The sequence below is a fragment of the Mercurialis annua genome, linkage group LG4 (assembly GCF_937616625.2).
Source record: "Mercurialis annua linkage group LG4, ddMerAnnu1.2, whole genome shotgun sequence".
Taxonomy (NCBI): Eukaryota; Viridiplantae; Streptophyta; class Magnoliopsida; order Malpighiales; family Euphorbiaceae; genus Mercurialis; species Mercurialis annua.
The window spans coordinates 21,820,957-21,840,409 of NC_065573.1; the positions used below are offsets into that span (position 1 = coordinate 21,820,957).

General features: G+C 30.5%; 3 protein-coding genes across 5 annotated transcripts; 1 reads left to right on the forward strand and 2 right to left on the reverse strand.

Moving 5' to 3' along the window:
- The first annotated feature begins 1,615 nt into the window (after positions 1 to 1,615).
- Positions 1,616 to 4,987, forward strand: LOC126679370 (putative HVA22-like protein g). 3 transcript variants are annotated; one of them, XM_050374388.2, is made up of 8 exons: positions 1,616 to 1,923; positions 2,058 to 2,089; positions 2,186 to 2,247; positions 2,403 to 2,501; positions 3,340 to 3,396; positions 3,485 to 3,548; positions 3,966 to 4,178; positions 4,640 to 4,987. In XM_050374388.2, the coding sequence occupies exons 3-8, from the start codon at positions 2,216 to 2,218 to the stop codon at positions 4,874 to 4,876; spliced, it is 702 nt and encodes a 233-aa protein (XP_050230345.1). In that variant the 5' UTR covers positions 1,616 to 1,923; positions 2,058 to 2,089; positions 2,186 to 2,215; the 3' UTR covers positions 4,877 to 4,987. The 3 variants fall into 3 exon arrangements, with proteins under 3 accessions (XP_050230345.1, XP_050230343.1, XP_050230344.1); XM_050374386.2 differs by having other exon boundaries at positions 1,617 to 1,923; positions 2,033 to 2,089; XM_050374387.2 differs by having other exon boundaries at positions 1,617 to 1,923; positions 2,040 to 2,089.
- LOC126679371 (uncharacterized) lies at positions 4,438 to 5,713 on the reverse strand. The gene has a single exon (XM_050374389.2). The coding sequence runs from the start codon at positions 5,631 to 5,633 to the stop codon at positions 5,073 to 5,075; it is 561 nt and encodes a 186-aa protein (XP_050230346.1). The 5' UTR covers positions 5,634 to 5,713; the 3' UTR covers positions 4,438 to 5,072.
- A 2,998-nt stretch (positions 5,714 to 8,711) lies between these two features.
- Positions 8,712 to 14,019, reverse strand: LOC126678992 (transcription factor E2FA). The gene is made up of 15 exons (XM_050373931.2): positions 13,564 to 14,019; positions 12,843 to 13,026; positions 12,612 to 12,665; positions 12,420 to 12,505; positions 12,252 to 12,340; positions 12,079 to 12,133; positions 11,807 to 11,859; positions 11,678 to 11,728; positions 11,530 to 11,578; positions 11,366 to 11,431; positions 11,194 to 11,270; positions 10,797 to 11,028; positions 10,314 to 10,380; positions 10,102 to 10,228; positions 8,712 to 9,083 (listed from the first exon to the last, which is right to left on the reverse strand). The coding sequence occupies exons 1-15, from the start codon at positions 13,834 to 13,836 to the stop codon at positions 8,990 to 8,992; spliced, it is 1,557 nt and encodes a 518-aa protein (XP_050229888.1). The 5' UTR covers positions 13,837 to 14,019; the 3' UTR covers positions 8,712 to 8,989.
- Positions 14,020 to 19,453: the final 5,434 nt, after the last annotated feature.

A 19,453-nucleotide genomic window follows, 5' to 3' on the forward strand; every position in this document is an offset into this window, starting at 1 on the left:
AAGGTGGGGGGATTTTAAGAGGATAAGCCTTTTAGATTAGAAAGTTCAACATTCAAATTTGCTAGTAGTTGTTTCTTGATTGTAAATTAGGCACATTTTGAGAAATCGGATGCATTCTATATCGTTTGCAAAAGTATATTTATTATTTGAACAAATAATCTAAAATTAATGATTGAATACTTATATAGCCATCTAGGTTTCATGTATATACCTAATATAAGATTTAAAAATCAGACTTTTATAAGGTGTAGTATTTGATATACCAAGAAATGGAAATTGGGAGTGGCGTAAACGAGTAGCATTACTCGCGAATTATTCAAAATTAACTCGAAAATTTTGAGCCGAGTTTGAATATGAACTAAAAAAAGCTCATTAGATTTGCGATCCTAAACAAGTATCTAATATAATAAAAAAATTATTTTTTTAATATATTAATTTTTTTATACCTTTAATTTAAATGTGTATCATCATAACTTTTATATTTTATATCGAAATAAATTTTAAATATATAAAATATAAAAAACATTAATATAAAAATTTATTTTTATTGAACTCAAGTCGAACTCAAACACAAGTAGCGCTCATGGCTTAGGAGTTTGAAAATTTAAGTCCATTAAAACTCGAATAACTTATTAATCTTTTAATTTCAAATTCCAATTTAAAAATTTAAATTCATTCGAATTCAAACTTGTATTATATACACTAGATTGAGTTTGCATGACTCAAATCCGGCTCGGCGCGTTTGCACTCCTAGGGTGAAATAAGATATGAGGATGGACTTAATAGAAAATTTTTTATAACCCTCCATTTTAACTCATCTTCTATAACTTCCTTATGTGGCAGTATTTTATTCGTCTGATTCCCCTTTAAAAGTGTATATTTTAAAAATCAATTTTTAATACATTCACTCTTTTAATGTCGTGTTAAGTGGGTTAAAAAAAAGAATTAAAAAAGAGGGTTATATAATATTACTCCTTTTTTAACTGTTAATCGATGGTTGTTTTTTAATATTTTTTTAAATCGTCTCATTTTATCTCCTTCCTAGTACTAATTATTTTTCTCCTTCTTTTCTTTTAGTTTTGTCAATATTTTAAAGAATATATATACAAATCAATATATTGAATATTGATGAAACTTTCAAAATTATTTATTCTAGAATTTAGTCTTATAAATAAATATGAATTTGAGGGTTAATAGGAGATTAAATACTTAGAAATTCTAATTTTTAAAATTTTACTATGATAAAAAATTAAAAATAAATTACCAATAAATTATAATTCAAATTGTATAAGGTTTGGACAACAAACTGTTAGATCGTAAAATCCTCCCACAAACGTTACCCTCCCTAATTATAAAAAAAAATACAATTCTCTAAATTTATTATATTACAATAATTTAAAATTTTGTACTATATATATTTGACACATTCTTGAATGAGTACATAATTAAAGAATAGTAAATAAAATCCTTACAAAAAATGGGTCTATGCAATATAAATTTAATTTAAAAAAAATGGAGTGAGTGAAATGACGAAAATAGGGTTAAAAGTAGTTAAACTAGTAAAATAACTGCTAAAGCGTTGAAGGCGTAAGAAGAATCCTGAGAAATCTGAATCTCCGCTTTCCCTCCCAATTTCTCTTCTCTTTTGTTTATTAACAGAGGCGTCTCTGCCAAGAAATCTCTCCATTTTTTTCTCTTTTTTTTATCCACTCTTCTTATTACTATAAATATACACACTTTAAAATCCGTTTTTAAGTTTTTTAAATTTATTCTAAACTCTCTCTAATCTCTCTTCCTCTGTATATTCTCCGGTTTCTCACGATTTCTGCGAAATAATTTGTTCATCGCATTATATTATTTATCAGAATTCGCAGAATCTGAGAATCAGAGATATCCCTCTCCTCTCAAATCAACAAATTAAAGGTTAGTTTTAATATTAAACAAACCCCATTTTTCTTCCAAGAATATTTTATATATATTTAAATTTTGATTTGGTTCATGCGTTTGAATTGTTCATTATCTTGTTTTGTAGATTACAGTATTTTTTATTTCTTCAGAAGAAAGTTTCTTCATCATTTTTGGTCTTCAGGTTCGACTTTTTTTCGTTTTTTTTTAATTTATAATTCATTTTTGTTTTCTTGGTTAATTTATGGATTGAGTTAATCAAAATAGTTATATATTTCAGGGTATTTATATATAGAGGGAGAGATTGAAGATGTTAGGAGATTTCATCACCAGAATTCTTGTGTATGTCACTGAAAAATAATCACCAATTTAATTGCTTTTTCTTTTTGCTTTTTTTTGGTTTATTTATTTCTTTTACTTTTGTTCTTTTTCTTTCTGATGAATGTTTCTGGATTGAATGCTGATTTGTTTGTTATGGTTAATATTTTGGTTGGCAGGTTGCTTTTCGGGTATGCATACCCGGCTTTTGAATGTTTTAAATCTGTTGAGAAGAATAAAAATCAAATTGAAGAACTCAGATTTTGGTGTCAATACTGGTAACCCCTTTTCTTGATTTTAATCCTGCTTTCAGGTTGTTGACATTGTTCTGTCTTTTTCATTTTTTAATTTTGATGATATAATTGGCCATGGAAATGCATTAGAATACTATGTTTACAAACAATATTTTTCGCCAACTTGCTGCCAATAGGCATTGCGATAGAATTGGTCAAGTAATTTAATAAAGGACATGTAGCTATTAATGATGTGGAATTGAAAAATGAAAGAGAAAAAAAATAGCGGGTAACGGAAGAAAAGAGCGGCATTCGAGTATTTAAGAGAAGAAATTATTATGGTAGGAAATAGAAAAATAATCGAAAACAACCGGTGACTGATAGGTCTCGAATTGCAGTCTTAGCAGCACCTTCCTTTCCTTTACTAAAACAGAATTGACTCAACAAAAATGAAGAGTTGTGAAGCAAAATGAGTTTTATAAATTTGGATATTGCATGGTTATAGAAATGGTTTGATCTCACGTTATTCGTGAATAAAGCTATCTCATTATAGCATATCATTAAAATGATAATAATACACAATTGATAATGTTTTATAATGTGATTGGATTTATCACAACGTTGGACAAAATCTACTTAATTTTTTTTTCATATTCAGCGCAAATTTAGCTCCCATTCTTTTAACATTTTCTAAGAAACTCGGGAAATTTTTACTTATACTATGGCCATCATGTTATTCATGGATAGAGCTAATAATTTGTCGTCACACCACGTGGCCGACAAAGTTTATGTAAGAATTTCTCGCTAAACTCCTATATATCACAACAATTATTTCTATATAATTTAGATTTCTTTCCTCATTAGTGTTTCGTTGATTTTGCAGGATAATCATAGCACTTCTTACTGTTGTTGAGAGGATAGGGGATATTTTTATTTCATGGTAACCATATCTCTACCACTTCAATTCGTATCCTCATCCTCAAATTTCCCATTTGTAGGTCTGATTTTGTTCTCATTTATTGCTGAAGGTTGCCAATGTATGGGGAGATAAAGCTGGTATTCTTTATCTACTTATGGTATCCCAAAACAAAGGTAGGCGAATAAAGAAAACGAGAAATTCTCATACAGACTTCGTCCACCATGTTACATGTCGATATTATATCACATCATTCAAATAATGTCAATAGTATAATTCAATCCATTAAAATCCTCAATCATTCAACAATGTGTTATAATCAGTGGCGAATTCATTATTGTTTTCAGTCAGGGGTTAATTTTTAATTCACAAATGACCTTTTGTCAACCCGAACTTAACATTCATCTAGCCTCGACCCCAGTCCGAGCTGGAGCCTACCCTAACTTAAAGGTAGTTATGCCTTTGGTTATAAAATCATCTCATTGACTCTGACCGCTGATAATATGGTGGACAAAGTCTATGTAAAAATTTCTCGAAGAGTAATTATTATGATTCAATTTGCCGAACTGAAATTATGAAACTATTTTGTTCAGGGAACTGGGTATGTCTACGAAACCCTGTTGAGACCTTTTGTGGCAAAGCATGAAACTGATATTGACAGGAAGATTGTGGAACTGAGAGCTAGAGCTTGGGATTTTGCTCTTTATTACTGGCAGAACTGTACTAAACTAGGACAGGGTACATTCTTTCAGATTCTTGAGTACTTGGCTGCTCAATCTGGAAAATTGTCCAACACAAATCCTAAGGTAAATTAGCTCTACTTGTCTTCTACTAGACTTTTGTAGTAAATTAACACAAAGCAATAGAACATCTCATTGTTGGACAGAACTCCGAAACTCTATTCTTGTAAAAATGTAATACTCCGTTTTCCGATTTATTAATTCCATTTCCGTCCTACATAGCGGACGAGTAAACAAAAAATAAATAACAATGTAACTGCAAGCAACAATTTTGATATGTACAAGCAAAAGTTTTTGCTATAATTAACAAATAAAAATGAAATCATTAGTTTTTAATTCTTGCAAGCATTCCATTTAGTTTAAACAGTTACCTTATCAGTTTGTTTGCACACAACAAATTTGATTCTTACAAGCATTCCTTAATTAATCCAAACTTTGCTTATCAACATTTGCTATCCAACATAATTCAAATTAACACTAATTCAATCAATTAGTACTAATTACTGATTACTAACCAAATCCTGCAGAAGACAGAAAAAAATGAACCGCGGTCACCATCAGCAGCTCCACCACGAAACGATTCAGATTCAATGAGCAAGCACAAGAACAGCAGGTGGCCATCAAGAGCGCCGCCGCCACCTCCGCCGCCAGGTAGTTCAATCAACCGCGAACAAACAGAGAATTTGCACTCTGAAACTGACGTCAATGACAGCCTTCAGCAGGCTCGGATGAAGCTCCGGCGATCAAAACCAGCCGTGAATTAATATAAAAAAAGTTCTTGTAGCAAAATTGTACAAAAAAACACTAGCCAAACACTGAAAAAGAAAAAAAATTGTAAATTTTTTTTTCTTGAATTGGATGTTCAATTTGTTTCATTCTTTTTTATAGTACACACTTTTGTTTGTATTTTTTCATTTGTAATTTATAATGCAAACAAGAAAATTTCTATCACAATCATTGTTATCTATTCATCGGAACGCCGATTAATCGGAACATGCGATTAATAAATTGAGTAATACTCGGAATTATATGGCGAGTGATGAATTCAATACAAGCATTTATAGGATTCTCTGTTGAGAATCGAAGCCAGAGGCGGCGGAGGAAATGTTGACTGGTGGAATCCGGCGAGGACGACATAGGCTGAAGGTAAGCCCAGGCAGCTTGCTTCACGAGGCGGTTACGGATGGAAATTTCATAAGCGGAGCCACAGGTTGGAGTGGCGGCGCCGCCTGTGGGGGAATTAACCGCGACGGACGGGAGGATATCTTTGAGGGAAGTGTAGGATAACGAGGAGGAGTTGAACGAAGATAGCTCGAATGAAACGACGTCGCTGGAGTTGGTGGCGGTTGTGGTGGTGGTGGTGCTGCCGTTTATATGTAAAGGAGGGAGACTTGTGGTGTGGTAAGGTTGGGAGTTGGGGACAGTGAGTTTAGTTGGGATGAGTAGTGAGGTGGCGATTGAGTTTCTGCGGCGGAGAGTTGGCGGCGAAGACGGCGGCGATAGAGAGGCTGGTTTTTCCATGTGAGTCGCTGACTCGGTCAGAGAGAGAGAGGAGAGAGAAAGCGGAATTGTGGAATTAATGAGAAGGAATTTATAGGTGAATGGAAAATAAAAGATGGTTTCTGCTAGTCTTGTCTGTAGCTTAGCGTGGCTTAAGCCCAGTTTTTTTTGTTTTTTTTTAAATGTTTAAGCTGTGTAATAGTGCGATTATTGCTAATAATTGTCTTTATTTAATGTGATTGTGGGGTGGTTTTGTTTTTTTTTTATGCCCCTAAGTTAAGAAATACGATTCGAGCCATTAAAAATAATATTTATAAATAAATTTTCAAATTAAAAAAATAATTCGAGGACACATATTACGGTCGATTTCATAATAAAATACTGCCAAGTGATATATCTATTAGCACAAAAACATTGTATCATAAAACTTAGAATTTCATGTAGAAATAAAACTTCCTCCTTTTTGAAAAAAAAAAAACTTCCTCCGATCTATTTAAAAAAGGACATATCCAGTTTACATATAAATTAAGAAAACAGTAATTACTGTCGTTTTTTTATTTACTAGTATCAACTATGGCTTTATAGTTTGTGTATATAGCAATTAATTATGAGTTGATCTTTTTATGTAGAACAACAAAAATTGAAGAAATTATTAGATAGACTTAGTCCACCACGTCATCCGTGAACTAAGTCAATCATATCATAATATTTTTATTAAAATGAGAGTATTCTTATAATATCATTATTCAAAAGTGTATGCAAATAATGAACAAAATTACAAAAATACCCTTATTTTAATGAGGTATTATCATATGATTGGTTTAGTCCACGGATGACGTGGTAGACTGAGTCTATATAAGAATTTCTCCAAAAATTGATCTCAAATTTCAAAACATTATCACTTTCCTTCAAATCCTAATGTTTGACCTTTTTGACAATTTAATCTCAAACTCCAAAACATTACCAAAAATGTCCTAACATTTTCATTTTCTTGATTTTATAGCCCGATTTTTTCGGAATATTTGTATACGTAACTGCCATATTAGAAACGTATATTAGATTGAATCCTAATCTTTCGCGTTTTTGCTATCTGTAGCCCAAAAAAATGACAAAATTGCCGGAAAATAAATTGGGCTACAAAATGCAAAAATGGAAAAGATTAGAATTTGTTTTGTTACGTTTTGAATATTGGGACTAAATCATCAAAAAGTTAAAATTTGTTTTGTTATTATCTAAATAATCTATTTTTGAAAAAAAAATTATAGAGATAGAATAAAAAATGAAAATTATGTATTCTTATAATATTTAAGAACCTATACGAAGGCATATTCTTGTTCTCCTTTACAATTATATACATACACATGATTGGGTTTCTGCAATAATTTTATTTGTCCTATCATACCTAATAAATCTCTTATCAGGGGGAATAGATAACAAAAAAGAATTTATTAGGAAGAGCCATCATCAAGACGTTGATTTTCAGATTCAAATATAGTTATTTAATTAAAACTGATTAAAAGAATAAAGGAAAATTTATAAAGTACAATTTATAAACACCTGATATTAAGTTTGAATTTTTCACTATTTTCTAAAGTATCACAGGAAGGTAGCTTCCAAGAGATTAGGGAGGAAAAATAACAATTAAAAGGGCTGAAAGTGGAAACTGAATTTCCACCAAATGGTAAGCATTTTGTTTGCTATTTAAATTGTAATGAAACTCTATCACTTTCCTTCAGATTAATGAATAAAAAAAAGGTCAAGCTAAGTGGCCTAGACCTATTCTTATTTCATTTTACATTGTCATATTCAATTTGCTAGTCAAAGGGACTCTCCCATTTGTCACATAGGTTTTGTTTTGTAATGTGCCTAAAATTTTATGCACTTCTTTTTATAATAGGAATTTTATGCATATTTTTATGGGTTAATTCTATAAAAAATCACGAACTTTACATAAAATTTCATTTTAATCACGATCTTTAAAAATTATCATTTAAAGCAACGAACTTTCAGTTTGTTTCAAATCTATCATTTAAGTGTATTTTTGTTGACTAAATTTTTCATTAAACCAATAATAAAAGACGCAAATTATAAATCGACATTAAATCTTATTACCTTTTATTTGGATTATGTAGGATTAAGAATTTTTAGTCGGATAAAATACACCAAATTTTACTTTGGTGATAGATTTGAAACAAACTGAAAGTTCGTGCCTTTAAATGACAACTTTTAAAGGTCATGATTAAAATGAAACTTCGTGTAAAATTCGTGATTTTTTTAAAAATTAACCCTATTTTTATTGTTGCCTATAGTCTTCTTTTTAGGCTATCACCCTAAAATATCTAACTTTTTCATTATTATTTGACCTCATTACTTATAAGTTCAATTTATATTTTTTATTAATTAGAACAAATTTTTTAAAATTTTAAAATTATATATAATTTAAAAAAAATATAATTATTCCAAAACTTTGAGTCACATTTGTTTAAGTCCAAACTTTTAGGGAAAATTATAAACAAATCCAAAAAAATACATACTTTTCAAAAAGTTTACAAAAAATACAAAATAAGTTTTCACTTTTTACGTGATGTATCAAATATGTTTTGATAATATATCAAATATGTATCAAAAGTATATTTTTTATAGTAAAAAAGTACTTAATTATGTAAAAAAAATTAATTATTAGGTAAAATTAAATCTTTTTAACTAAGTACATATTTTTGTAAATAAAATTATTTTTTATGATAGTTTTATAGTTATCCCAAACTTTTATGTTCCTTGTCCGTTACAACCAAATTTTAAAATATTATCTAACTTTTAAAATGAATTAATATGAAAATTTAGAATTGATAAAAGATGCAAAGATTTGAATTTAAAAAATAAAATTTTAAATTTTAAACATATTTAAAAAATTAGTTTGGCGTCAAAATTTTTATAGCCAATTTTTTTAATCTTATCAATTGTAGAATAATTTCAATATCATTCCATTCAACATTTGATATGCATTTAAAAAAATGCATTTAATTGAATAGTTGGCTTCAAATGAAATGTACTTATTAAAATTAAATTGCAATTGAAGAAACTAAAAGATTAAATCATAAATAGAAAAGGTCAAAAAAGTTATATATTATTGAATTCTTATTGAACCTTCTTTTTATTGATTCTTGTTTGACCTCAGCAAAACATTAGAGCCTAAAATAAAATAAAACAAATATACACTAAAAAAACTATAATTTGTTAACTGGATGTGAAATCAGAAAATAAAGGTGGCAAAAGAAAGCTAAAGGCATCAATAAAGCATTCTTTAGGAGTGGATAAGTTTATGCATCTAAAAACTCAAACAAGGGTCCATGTAATGAGAATGACTTATCAAACGTGAATCAACCACCCCAAATCCACCTCCACAATATAATTCGACAGAATTTGAAAATTTTGTACTCATCTGATCTAGCCACCTCCAAAGCTAATTTTGTTCTGGTCATGAAAAATAGAACAAAAACAAATCACTTATGAGTTGTTTTTAATTTATATGCCAAAGCACATCAAACCAAAAGACTCCCTAATACAGGTAGAACTTGGAATATAAAAGAACTGAAGTTCAGAACTCTGATACTTTCTAGGACCAGATTAAAATAAAATTCTTTTGATTTTTTATCAGTTAGGGGGAACTTTATTACTTTAGCGACTTTTAGTAATGAACCCTCAAAAACTAAACAGTTCCAAAATCCTATAATAGTACTAAGTTAGAATGCTTTCCTTTGAAATACAAAGCGCATGGAGAAAATAATCTCCAACATCATATATATGTTTCGTGACAAGATTTAACAAAATAAGAATAAGCAGCGGATTAGCCAAAGGTTCAGTCGATTATCAATTTTAAAATGAAACTAAACAATAACATGAAATGCTATGTTTCACAGAAATTTTAAGGGAGGCAATTCATTCAAGAAAATAACATGATCCTATTGCTATAACGGCGTATGCACTGTTTACAAATGAAGTCAATAAAAATAACTAAAAGATACAATTAAATCAATTCTGGAGGGAAGGCTATTGCTGCCCCCAATATTTTTTCCCCGAAGAACTATTCTTGCTGCAAGATTAGAGTTTTTGTTGCCTTCACTCCATATAGAACCAATTATGCAACACAAAGCTAAAACATACATGATTATAATGGACAGCATGTATATTCAATTGTGTAATGGTTCCACTATCATAACCCTAATCCACTAATCCTGCCATTCCCTATTTTCAATATTTTTCCTTAATTTATTTCCAGATGGACCGTAATGGTAAAAAAATAGTTGTGATGTTACTGTTCATGACTCGATTCACCCTTTACGATCTGCCAGCTTCTTCGAAACGAGTCTCTCGTTTCCACTCACAGGCTACCAATTGGCACTTGTGTAATAGATAATGGGCAGCCAAGGATTCGCATTTGAAGAGAAACGAGTTTCTTTGATTTAGTTTACCTAGAGATATCAAAATTTACCTGGTAGAGTTTTGAACGGATGCCACATCAGCTATTCCTGATGATGGGGTTTGTGCCCTGGGAGTTTGCACGTCAGATATTCCAAAGTCATCCCGGAGCATATTCACATCATTCCATTCAACATTTGCTACATATGGGTCAAGGATTACATACTTAAACGGAGAAAGAGAAGAGTAGAGGTGATGAAAGAGCAAAATATTCAAGCAGGATACAATCCGTCCTCCACATGTCTGTAATGCTAACGTCAGCATCTGAAAGAAGCCAATAATCTGCATCATTCTGCAAAGATAACGTGTACTTCAACAATTTGAAAGAATTGATACATGTGAATAAGAAATGTCTTAAGATGGTCAATTCAAATCCATTTAGAACTGTTATGGAATGAGATCGTGGACTATTTGTACTTCTGTTTTGTCAGCTGGCAACCAAAGGCAATTTGGAAGAGTTATGTTTCACTTACAAATTCAAATGCAAAGAACAAAAAAATGATAATTTACTAAGATATAATTCTAATGTGAATTATAGCGGAAATGCAGTCATAGACATGATGATAAGAATGACTGAGCATGAAACAAAGGGTTTCATATGCAAGACTTTAGCAATTAATATTATTCATAAACAAGTGATATCAAATCTCTTTGCAGGAAAAAAAGAGATCAATTGCAAAATAGAAAACTCGGCATAAGCACACTTACATCAACATCAGAAGGAACAATCTTCATCATTCCCCCAGCCAGCTCTTGTGAAGCATCCAGATCAAAGAATGGACTGTGAACTTGTTGCATCTGAGGTTCAACTCTCTTCTGAAGTCTATTCTCATTGATCATCATCTCTTTTGCTGGGATTTCATTTGAGCGAGAAGTAGGAGCGCGTGGGACACTAGTGGACGCCTCACCATTGGCCTCCTCAAAATTCTCCTCAAATTGACTAGAAAAATATAGCAGAAATGGAAAGAAAACAAAAGGCATTCCATTATATATAAGCCCAAAGAATCCACCGGAAAAAAAAGGTATTTCACTAGGTTGCAAAAGGTAGTGGAGATAAAAGTACACATAAGTGAATACATCGGTGCCACATAAAAGGCAGTCTCACCTCACTAGGTAAACATCAATGGGACCCATTGAACTTCTAAGTATTATCCTGTATCTCCTCTGCGGATAGTCAACGGCCTGGTTTCAAAAGGCAAGTGATCTCAAGCATTAAGAGCACTAAATAGAATAAAGTAATAAATGCCTCTCTTTTTAACAATTTCTACTCGTCTTACTTCATCAGGATCTGGGACTTCAAGTGTAGTGCCATGGGGGGCTTTAATTGCTATTAGGGTTTGATTCTGCAAAACGAATACAATTTTAAATATGGGCGAAATAAGCAAACGTTTTATCAGACAAGAGTCAAAATAAGATGATTATAATGATGAAGCAAACTGACCTGAAAACAAGGCAGGGTCTTAATATCTTCTTCAGTCACAAAAAGCCACCTGAAATTGTTGGAAAATGTAGAAAGGTATTAATATATAAAACATGAACATTAGCTGAGATTAATCTACGAGTGTTGCGCTTGGATGGAGAATTTTTACTTTTGACTGTTTTCATCTTCACTCAAGTCTCTCAATCTTTCCTGCATTTCTCTGCAAAGGTTGGAGAGTGTCAAGACTAAATGTTGGGTTGAAAAGTGGAACATAAAAGAAGGAAACAATCTTTGTAACCTTGTTTGATCATCTAGCCTGCGCTCTTCCATGGTAAGCTTTTCAATTTCTTCCTGTAAGCAACAGAACATCAATTTCCATTTCATCAGGGAGAATGATTTAGGTAACAATCCAGCATTGAGAAAAATTGTAATAAGCAAAAATTAAGATGATTTTGGAAACACAAAGGCTGAGTAAAGAGAATAAATCAATAAAAAGACTAGCAATAAAGTAAATGCGAGAATAGATCAATAAATAAGGCCATCAATAAAGCATTATCTGCTTCCATGCACCTGTAACGAAGAGGCGTCACCATCTGGCTCCCCTGGCCTTGAAGCATCAACTCCCCTGATAAACCATTCAGCCAATTACCCATTAAGTTCACATGTAGTACACATACTCAATAAAATACAATTAAAATGAAGAATACATAGAGATTTTGAAATGTTAATGGGTTTAAGATTACTTCCAACGTATCCGGTTCTTGAGCGTCTTCTCAATGAGACCAATTCCTTCCAGGACATTCGTTATGTCATATATTCGTCTCTTCTGCACCTGTTTCAATGAAAAGCTCTTACAAGCAGTATGGACGCTTTAAAAAAAGGCTAGCATCCAATCGAGAAAAAATGAACACCTCCAAAGTTTCGGCAGCCTTGTTTAGATCGAGAATACCGTCTTCAGCATGTTTAATCAAGTTGACAAACTTCTTTGTTAAAAGACCTGAAAATTTGGGCACATTTATGAATGACAAGCTTTTAATAGATGCAAAATGAGCAGGAAAAATATAAGTACAAGCCAAAAAAAATGCTAATATTCTCGACATTACCTAAAGAACTATCATAACGGCAATTGCCTGCTGCTGTAAGAGGAGACGGACAATCTGCAAGTTCGCAAAAACTCACATGTTAATGGCGCTAAGCATAATAAATACACCGTAGCAACTTAGCAAGTGAACAAATACTTTACAAGGGTTGTAGAAAAACTGAAATCTACAATTCAATTGAATTGAATGTCAAATAATAACATGTGCAAAAGGACAGGAGAATAGAGTTCTGACCAAGGTTTGACACAGGTGTCTGAGGCCCTGATCTATGGCCCTTAGAAGCCTTTGATCTATTGTACGCCCTTCCCCCTTTTGCAGAAACAGGTGTTCGAAATGGGCTATTTGATACATCATTGCATATAGCACTGCTAGACTCGAAACCATTCTCATCGGAGCCATTCTTTCTTTTTAATAATGGCTGAGAAACACACAAAATAGTATATCAAAAAATTTAAGTTAAAACTACAGCAACAAGTAAATAAGACTATGCAACTATCTACAAAGAACAAACTAAGAACTTGTAGCAGCATGTTGCGTTATTACTAGGTAGCACAGAAACTTCATCCAATCAACGTGTCCCATTTCGGACATGAAACTTCATTTTTTTACATAGGAAACCTTAACATAACACTGTTTCTCCGTGTCCGTGTCCAAGCATAGTCCAGTTTCAATTAATGCCTAAGCTGGAACAAGAATTGACTTAATGGAATACTTGCAAACTCGGGTCGAGATAATTCAGTTCTAGCAATTTCAAGATCTAACTAGCTACATTGCACAATAATTCAGCAAGTTATTTAATCAAATAAGTGTCACTAATCACAGTTCGATTAACAAATTAATTAGACATCCAAACAGACCATAAGCAGAAAAACAAACAGCATTAAAATAACTAAAAAATTCAATTAGGTACAATTACAGTAATCAATTAAAACACATTTACAAAAAATCAACTCACAGGAGACCTAACAACAATCCCTTCCGCTTCACGATCGGCGATTCCGTTACTATTATAATTATTACCACTACTTGACGCCGGAGTGAAGCGGTGATAATCATTTGGAGGAACAAACGGCGGTTTCATTGTTGCAAAAGCAAGGTGTCGTCTCAGCGGAGGAAGGATCGGCACCGCAGGCGGTGGATTATGAGAAGGAGGAGTAGACGATGATGATGATGCTGACGCCGCGGCGGTCGGCGGAGGACGGGCGGAAGCTTGAGAGCCGCCGGGCATGATGGTTGAAAGTAAAAGAGTGGTCGGAGATGGGAAATCGGAGGGAATGGAGATCTGTGGAGTGGAGTAGAGAGAGAAACTGAGGGTTTTTAGAGAGAGAAAGTGGGGGGTTTGAGGGGAAAGTGGTGAAGAGCAGAAAACGAGGGAAAGATGGAAATTTTAGTTTGGGATAAATGTGGAGGGAAGAATAATAGAAAGAATACCAAGACAAAATTCATTTTTTATAATTGCATTTTCTACCCCTAATACTTTTTATTTCGCTCCATATGGTCCTTTTCGGAGACAAATAAAAAGATTTTGGATTGGGATTCTTTCAATTTCAAAATAAATTTGAGAGGTCATGTTCACAATCTACACCGTTTGTTATAGAATAAACGGTGTAGATTTATTTGATTAAAATTATACCTTTTTTATCTACACCGTTCATTTTATAACAAACGGTGTAAACTGTGAACATGACCCTTCAAGTTCATTTTGAACTTGAGGGAATTCCAATCCGTATATTTATTATATCTTTTCAAATAATTTAGTCAGTTTATTAGTAGAAATTAGAGTAAAATACACACACCTAACATTTTTCAAAGTTCATATTTATCACTTTAACTTCATGATTAACCAATGTGATCTCTTGATTTTGATAGCATAAACAATTTAAATTTTGTGCTAAAAAATTATAATTTTACTAATAAAAATAATGAAAAAACATTAATATGTTTAATTTGTGAACTGGCTATACTAGACGATTTTGAGTGATTTTGCTAGAAAAAATTTCAAATATCTCATATCATTCAAAATCGGTTAGTTTAGCCTATTCACAAATGGCAATTTTTTCGGTTTGATTCACAAATGCCGAAAGACTAAAAAAAGGCTTCAAATATTTCAAAGTAAGTTAAGCTAGCCGATTTTGAAAAATTTAGTTATAACTAACAAAATTCGTAAATGTTTAGTATTTTATTGGAATTAACCCTTTAATTTATAATATGAATTGTCTGAAAAAAAATCTTTATAAAATTGAAGATTATTTCTTGTATATAATTTTTTTTATTAAATCAACAACTAAATCATTTTTGAAAGTTGAAATGTATTTATTTTGATCTGACATGGACTTGAGTTTACACGCATAAAATTGTACGTAATTCATTTAATAAATTTAAAATATTATATATATGATTGTTTATTATAATTCAGATCTTTTGAACTCTCAATTAAAATATATTTATTTTTTATTAAATATTTATTATTTAAGAATATGTGCCGTAAGATTAACAAATTAAAAATGAAATCTATCATGATCTTTTTTAAAATGTTAATGGGTAAAGTGATTGCAATTGGTTGCATGCGTTTATTGTTGAAATAACCTAATCCTTTTCGTAAAGAAAGATAAAATAAATTTATGTGAAAAAATAAAGATAAACAAATTTCATGAAGAAAAAAAATTAAGTGAGATTAATTTAATTTATATTGTTGGGGCGTCTAGATCTAATTTTCAATTTCAAAACTTGAATTCAAAATAATTACTTTTTATAATTGAAAAAAAGTAACAATAAAAACATTAAATTAAAATTCACTACGCACTGAAAAAAATAATAATTTCATTTAATACTGTTGATACCAAAACAAAAAAAAATGATGTTAGATGGTTAAGGCTTTTCGAGGGCTTAACTGAAACATTTTATGACAATAAGGGTACACAAATAAACTATAAAAAAAATATAAATCAAATGAATCATCTGTTTATCATAGCATAAGCGCCCTTGTTTAAAGATACCTAACAAATTATTTCAGAAAAAACAGAGATACCTAACAAATCAATAAGATCATGAGATGTGATTATCATTTTCCATAATTGTGTATTTCACAGTTTGTATTTAACGTTAGTAATGCAACTAAAAAAAAGAATGATAAATGAAATTGTAAAAAAATTATCTACAAATAGAATTTTATAAGATACTAGTCCGGAAATTTAATTTTCCGGAGTATCAGAAAACATATCTATAAAAATATCGAATCGAAATAACCAAAAGTAAACTAAAGTTAAACCGATTTAATCTAGGTTTAGTTTATTTTTTGGTATCAGTATGCCGACAATACACCGAAAAACGTTGAGATAAACATCAAAAATATAGAAAGAAACAATTGAAATACATTTAACTAATACTTACATAATAGTCGACAAAGCCAAATACACAATAAAAAAACATTTTAAATACACCTAAAACTACTTATAAAACCCTTATAGTATAATAAAGTCAACAGTGTAGTGGTCAATAGCGAGCACATCACGTATTGAGCATGTGATGACCATTGTTGACTATTTATTGACTGTATGTTTAACCACCGTTGACAAGTAAATTTTCAGCCTAATTTTACGAGCGATCATCGGACTCTAGCGGTTTTATTTTGATGTCTTTTTAGTGTTTCAGGTGTTTTTTCAAATACGATATTTTATAAATAAAAACTAAAAAAAAGTAAACAGTATTTAAGTGGTCCAGCATGAAGAGTGCTTTTAAACCATATTTTTAAAATCGGACTGAATATCAAACCGGTTTCACAAAGAGTTCATGGTTCGACAAAATAAACTGGTTCAACTTAAAATTTTTAATTTTAATAATTAATTTGTATTTTGATGTTTTAATTTTAATAGTTCATGGCGGTTTTATTTTGATGTTTTAATTTTAATAATTAATTTTAAGAAAGTAAACAATATTTAAGTGCTATATGAGATTTATATTAACGCTCTAGTTTTTAAAAATACAATCACAATTTTGTGATAACGTTTTCATAAAGATTTTTAAAGTGATTTTGAAAAGAAGTGAAAACCTTTTTGTTATTTCAAAACACGAAAAATTTAAAGAGGTTTCTAAGCTTGCTACGGGTTTCAAAACTAACATTCTCATTTCCTGAAGTCGGTCTCGACTCGAGATATCGGGTCGTGACAAGCGGATAGAGTATGAGTACCTCCCCCGCATTTATTTCCATTATGATAAATTTTGCCATGTTAAAGATTCGTTCCTGATAATATTATTATTGAACATCATAGTGCAGTTGACGATGCAGCTAGTAATGCAAGGTAAACTCCATTATAGGCAGTGAAGAAGAACAACATGGAAAATCCTAATTACGCCCCTTGCATGATAGTCGATAAAAAAAGTCGAAATTTAGTGATGAGGATAATTCCTTTTCTGTTAGGAGGTCGAATATTATGGGATCACGATTTCAAATATTAAAAGATAATGTTTTGGTTGAAAATGATGATGGAAATAATTCTCTTAATTTGACGGTGATAGAGAATGGAAAGAAACATGCTAATCAAGGTTTTTATAGAAGTCATATGACTCGTGTAGTTAATGAGAATTTTAACTTTGTCATATAAAATTGAACCCAGTAAGGTCCACTGACAAGGTCTAAAAGCTCAACACATCATGTGAATTTTAAATTTAAAGTCATTCAAGCCCGAACTTCTTTGGACCCTAGGTCCCTAGCGGACATTATATTATTCACATGGTTTTAATCATCCAAATACTCTAAATACTAGAAAAATTAATATCAGTTTTGATGAAGACAATATAGAAAATATGGAAATCAATACCGCTAAATCTGAACCTCATAATACTAACCATTATGCTGGTAATAGTCAGGGTATAAACCCATCATGGAAGCTTGATTTCTTAGTTGGTTCACGATCATTAAGAAATCTTATGATTTGTATTTTTGTAATGTTTTAGGTCTATACCTCATCCCTTATAATTAAAAAAAGAATATTTTATAGTAAAAAAATAAAACACTATTACAATCCAATTCTTTATAAAAGGAAACAGAAGAAGTCAACGGATTTTCATTATCAAAACTATAATTATCTTCCTCTTGCGACACCATCTTCCTTGCAACTGTCAAGTAATGTAAAATAAAATTAGATTGACTTAAAGATTTTTAACTTTATATTTTTTATTTATCTGGTTCCTGAACTTTCAAAATTTTCAAATTTAGCCAAATTTTTATTTTTTAATTTCAATTATAGCCATTAGTTCAAATTAAGGTGGAAAAAGTTTAAATATACTCTTCATATTATCATATCATTCTAATTTATCCGTTTATCATTAAATATTCTAAATATGAAATGTATATTGAATTTTTTTTCATTAAAGTATCAACAAATAGCTATAGTTGAAACTGAAAAATAAAAAATATATATTAAAATTCAAAACTTTGAAAGTTTAGACCATAATTTTTCTTTTTCTTTAAAAAAAATATGGCATTTTTGAATGGTCAAACTTTGAAATAATTGTCTCATATAGACACTATTTTTGCTTCTTTTTTCGGCTACAAGTGAAATGTTGTGTTACTTTTACTTTTCAGTTTTCCCAATCAACCAAAGATATTTCATCCATGTTAGAACATTTACAACAATACTCTTTCGAATAAAAAGCATATTTAATAAAATAGAAAGCATTTTAAAGATGGAGAGTAATATTTTATTTTTTTATTTTTTTGCCAAAAATATGATTTCATTCATAGATGAAAATTCGACTACAAGAGTCTCAATTCTAACCGCAATAAACGGGTCAGAAATTACAGAATATTAGGATTACTCGACAACAATTGTGTCACTCAAAATCAACTCCACAAAAACTAGATCTAAAAATAAACCTAACTAATGTGGGCAATTTACAAATATAAAATTACAACCAAAATAATAAAAACCTTAAACCTATAACAAATCTAAAGAAATATCATTTAAACTATAAAAATTAATTTGTAAACTAATCTTCCAAGGAGATGTTAGAAATTCCGAACTTCAACGAAACACTCGTTCTGGCCGATTTCTAGACGAAGAACAACCAAGCAATCTTGTAGCGCGAAACACCGGAGTAGTAAATCTTACATAGCTCACTATGAAAAGAGGAAGAAAACCCATAAAGGGTAGAAATCAATATGGTAAAAATTATTATAATAATAGATAATAGATGGCAAAAATACCATTTATTTAGAGTAAATGTAGAGAAAATAGAGGGTAGGGAGATAATTTTGGCAAAAAAATTAGCAAAAATCACATCCCCAAGACATGAGCGGCGCTGGTTGTTTGTTAGGGTTAGAAAAAATGTTGGAGAGAAAGGAGCTGGTTAGGAGGTGATATTTTAAATTTACTTCAGTGGACTCTTTAGTATTAATTTTTTTTTGTATTTTATTTTTATGAATAATAATAAAAATATCAAATATTAATTTAATTGACTTTTTAATATTACTTTTTATTTTATTTTATTTTCATAAATAATAATAAAAATATCAAATGTTAATAAAATGAATTTATTATTATTATTTATTATTTCTTTATTCAATATTTTTATTAAAAATAAAAAATATAATATTTTAATGTAAAAATAAAAACAAATTACTATAACACCCCTCACATTTGACATAATTCACAGTTTAATCCTTCTTGTTTAAAAATTGAACTATATAGCCCTTCAATTTTGTTTTTATCAACGATTTAGTCCTTCCGTCCATTTTGAATGTTAGTAAACGAAGTCAATCAAACTATATGGTCCTCCACTTTTATTTTTCTCAACGATTTCACCTCACTTTTATTTTTATCAACGATTTCGTTCCTCAGGTTTGA

Bases quoted from the DNA above. Each gene is read 5' to 3' on its own strand.
- LOC126679370 (XM_050374388.2), top strand. From the start codon at position 2,216: ATGTTAGGAGATTTCATCACCAGAATTCTTGT. The intron at 3,397-3,484 runs GTAACCATATCT...TTATTGCTGAAG, and splicing joins GGGGATATTTTTATTTCATG to GTTGCCAATGTATGGGGAGA. The intron at 3,549-3,965 runs GTAGGCGAATAA...TATTTTGTTCAG, and splicing joins TATGGTATCCCAAAACAAAG to GGAACTGGGTATGTCTACGA.
- LOC126679371 (XM_050374389.2), bottom strand. From the start codon at position 5,633: ATGGAAAAACCAGCCTCTCTATCGCCGCCGTCTTCGCCGCCAACTCTC.
- LOC126678992 (XM_050373931.2), bottom strand. From the start codon at position 13,836: ATGCCCGGCGGCTCTCAAGCTTCCGCCCGTCCTCCGCCGACCGCCGCG. The intron at 12,666-12,842 runs GTCAGAACTCTA...GCGAACTTGCAG, and splicing joins GACACCTGTGTCAAACCTTG to ATTGTCCGTCTCCTCTTACA. The intron at 11,271-11,365 runs GTAAGACGAGTA...TTTTGAAACCAG, and splicing joins AAGTCCCAGATCCTGATGAA to GCCGTTGACTATCCGCAGAG.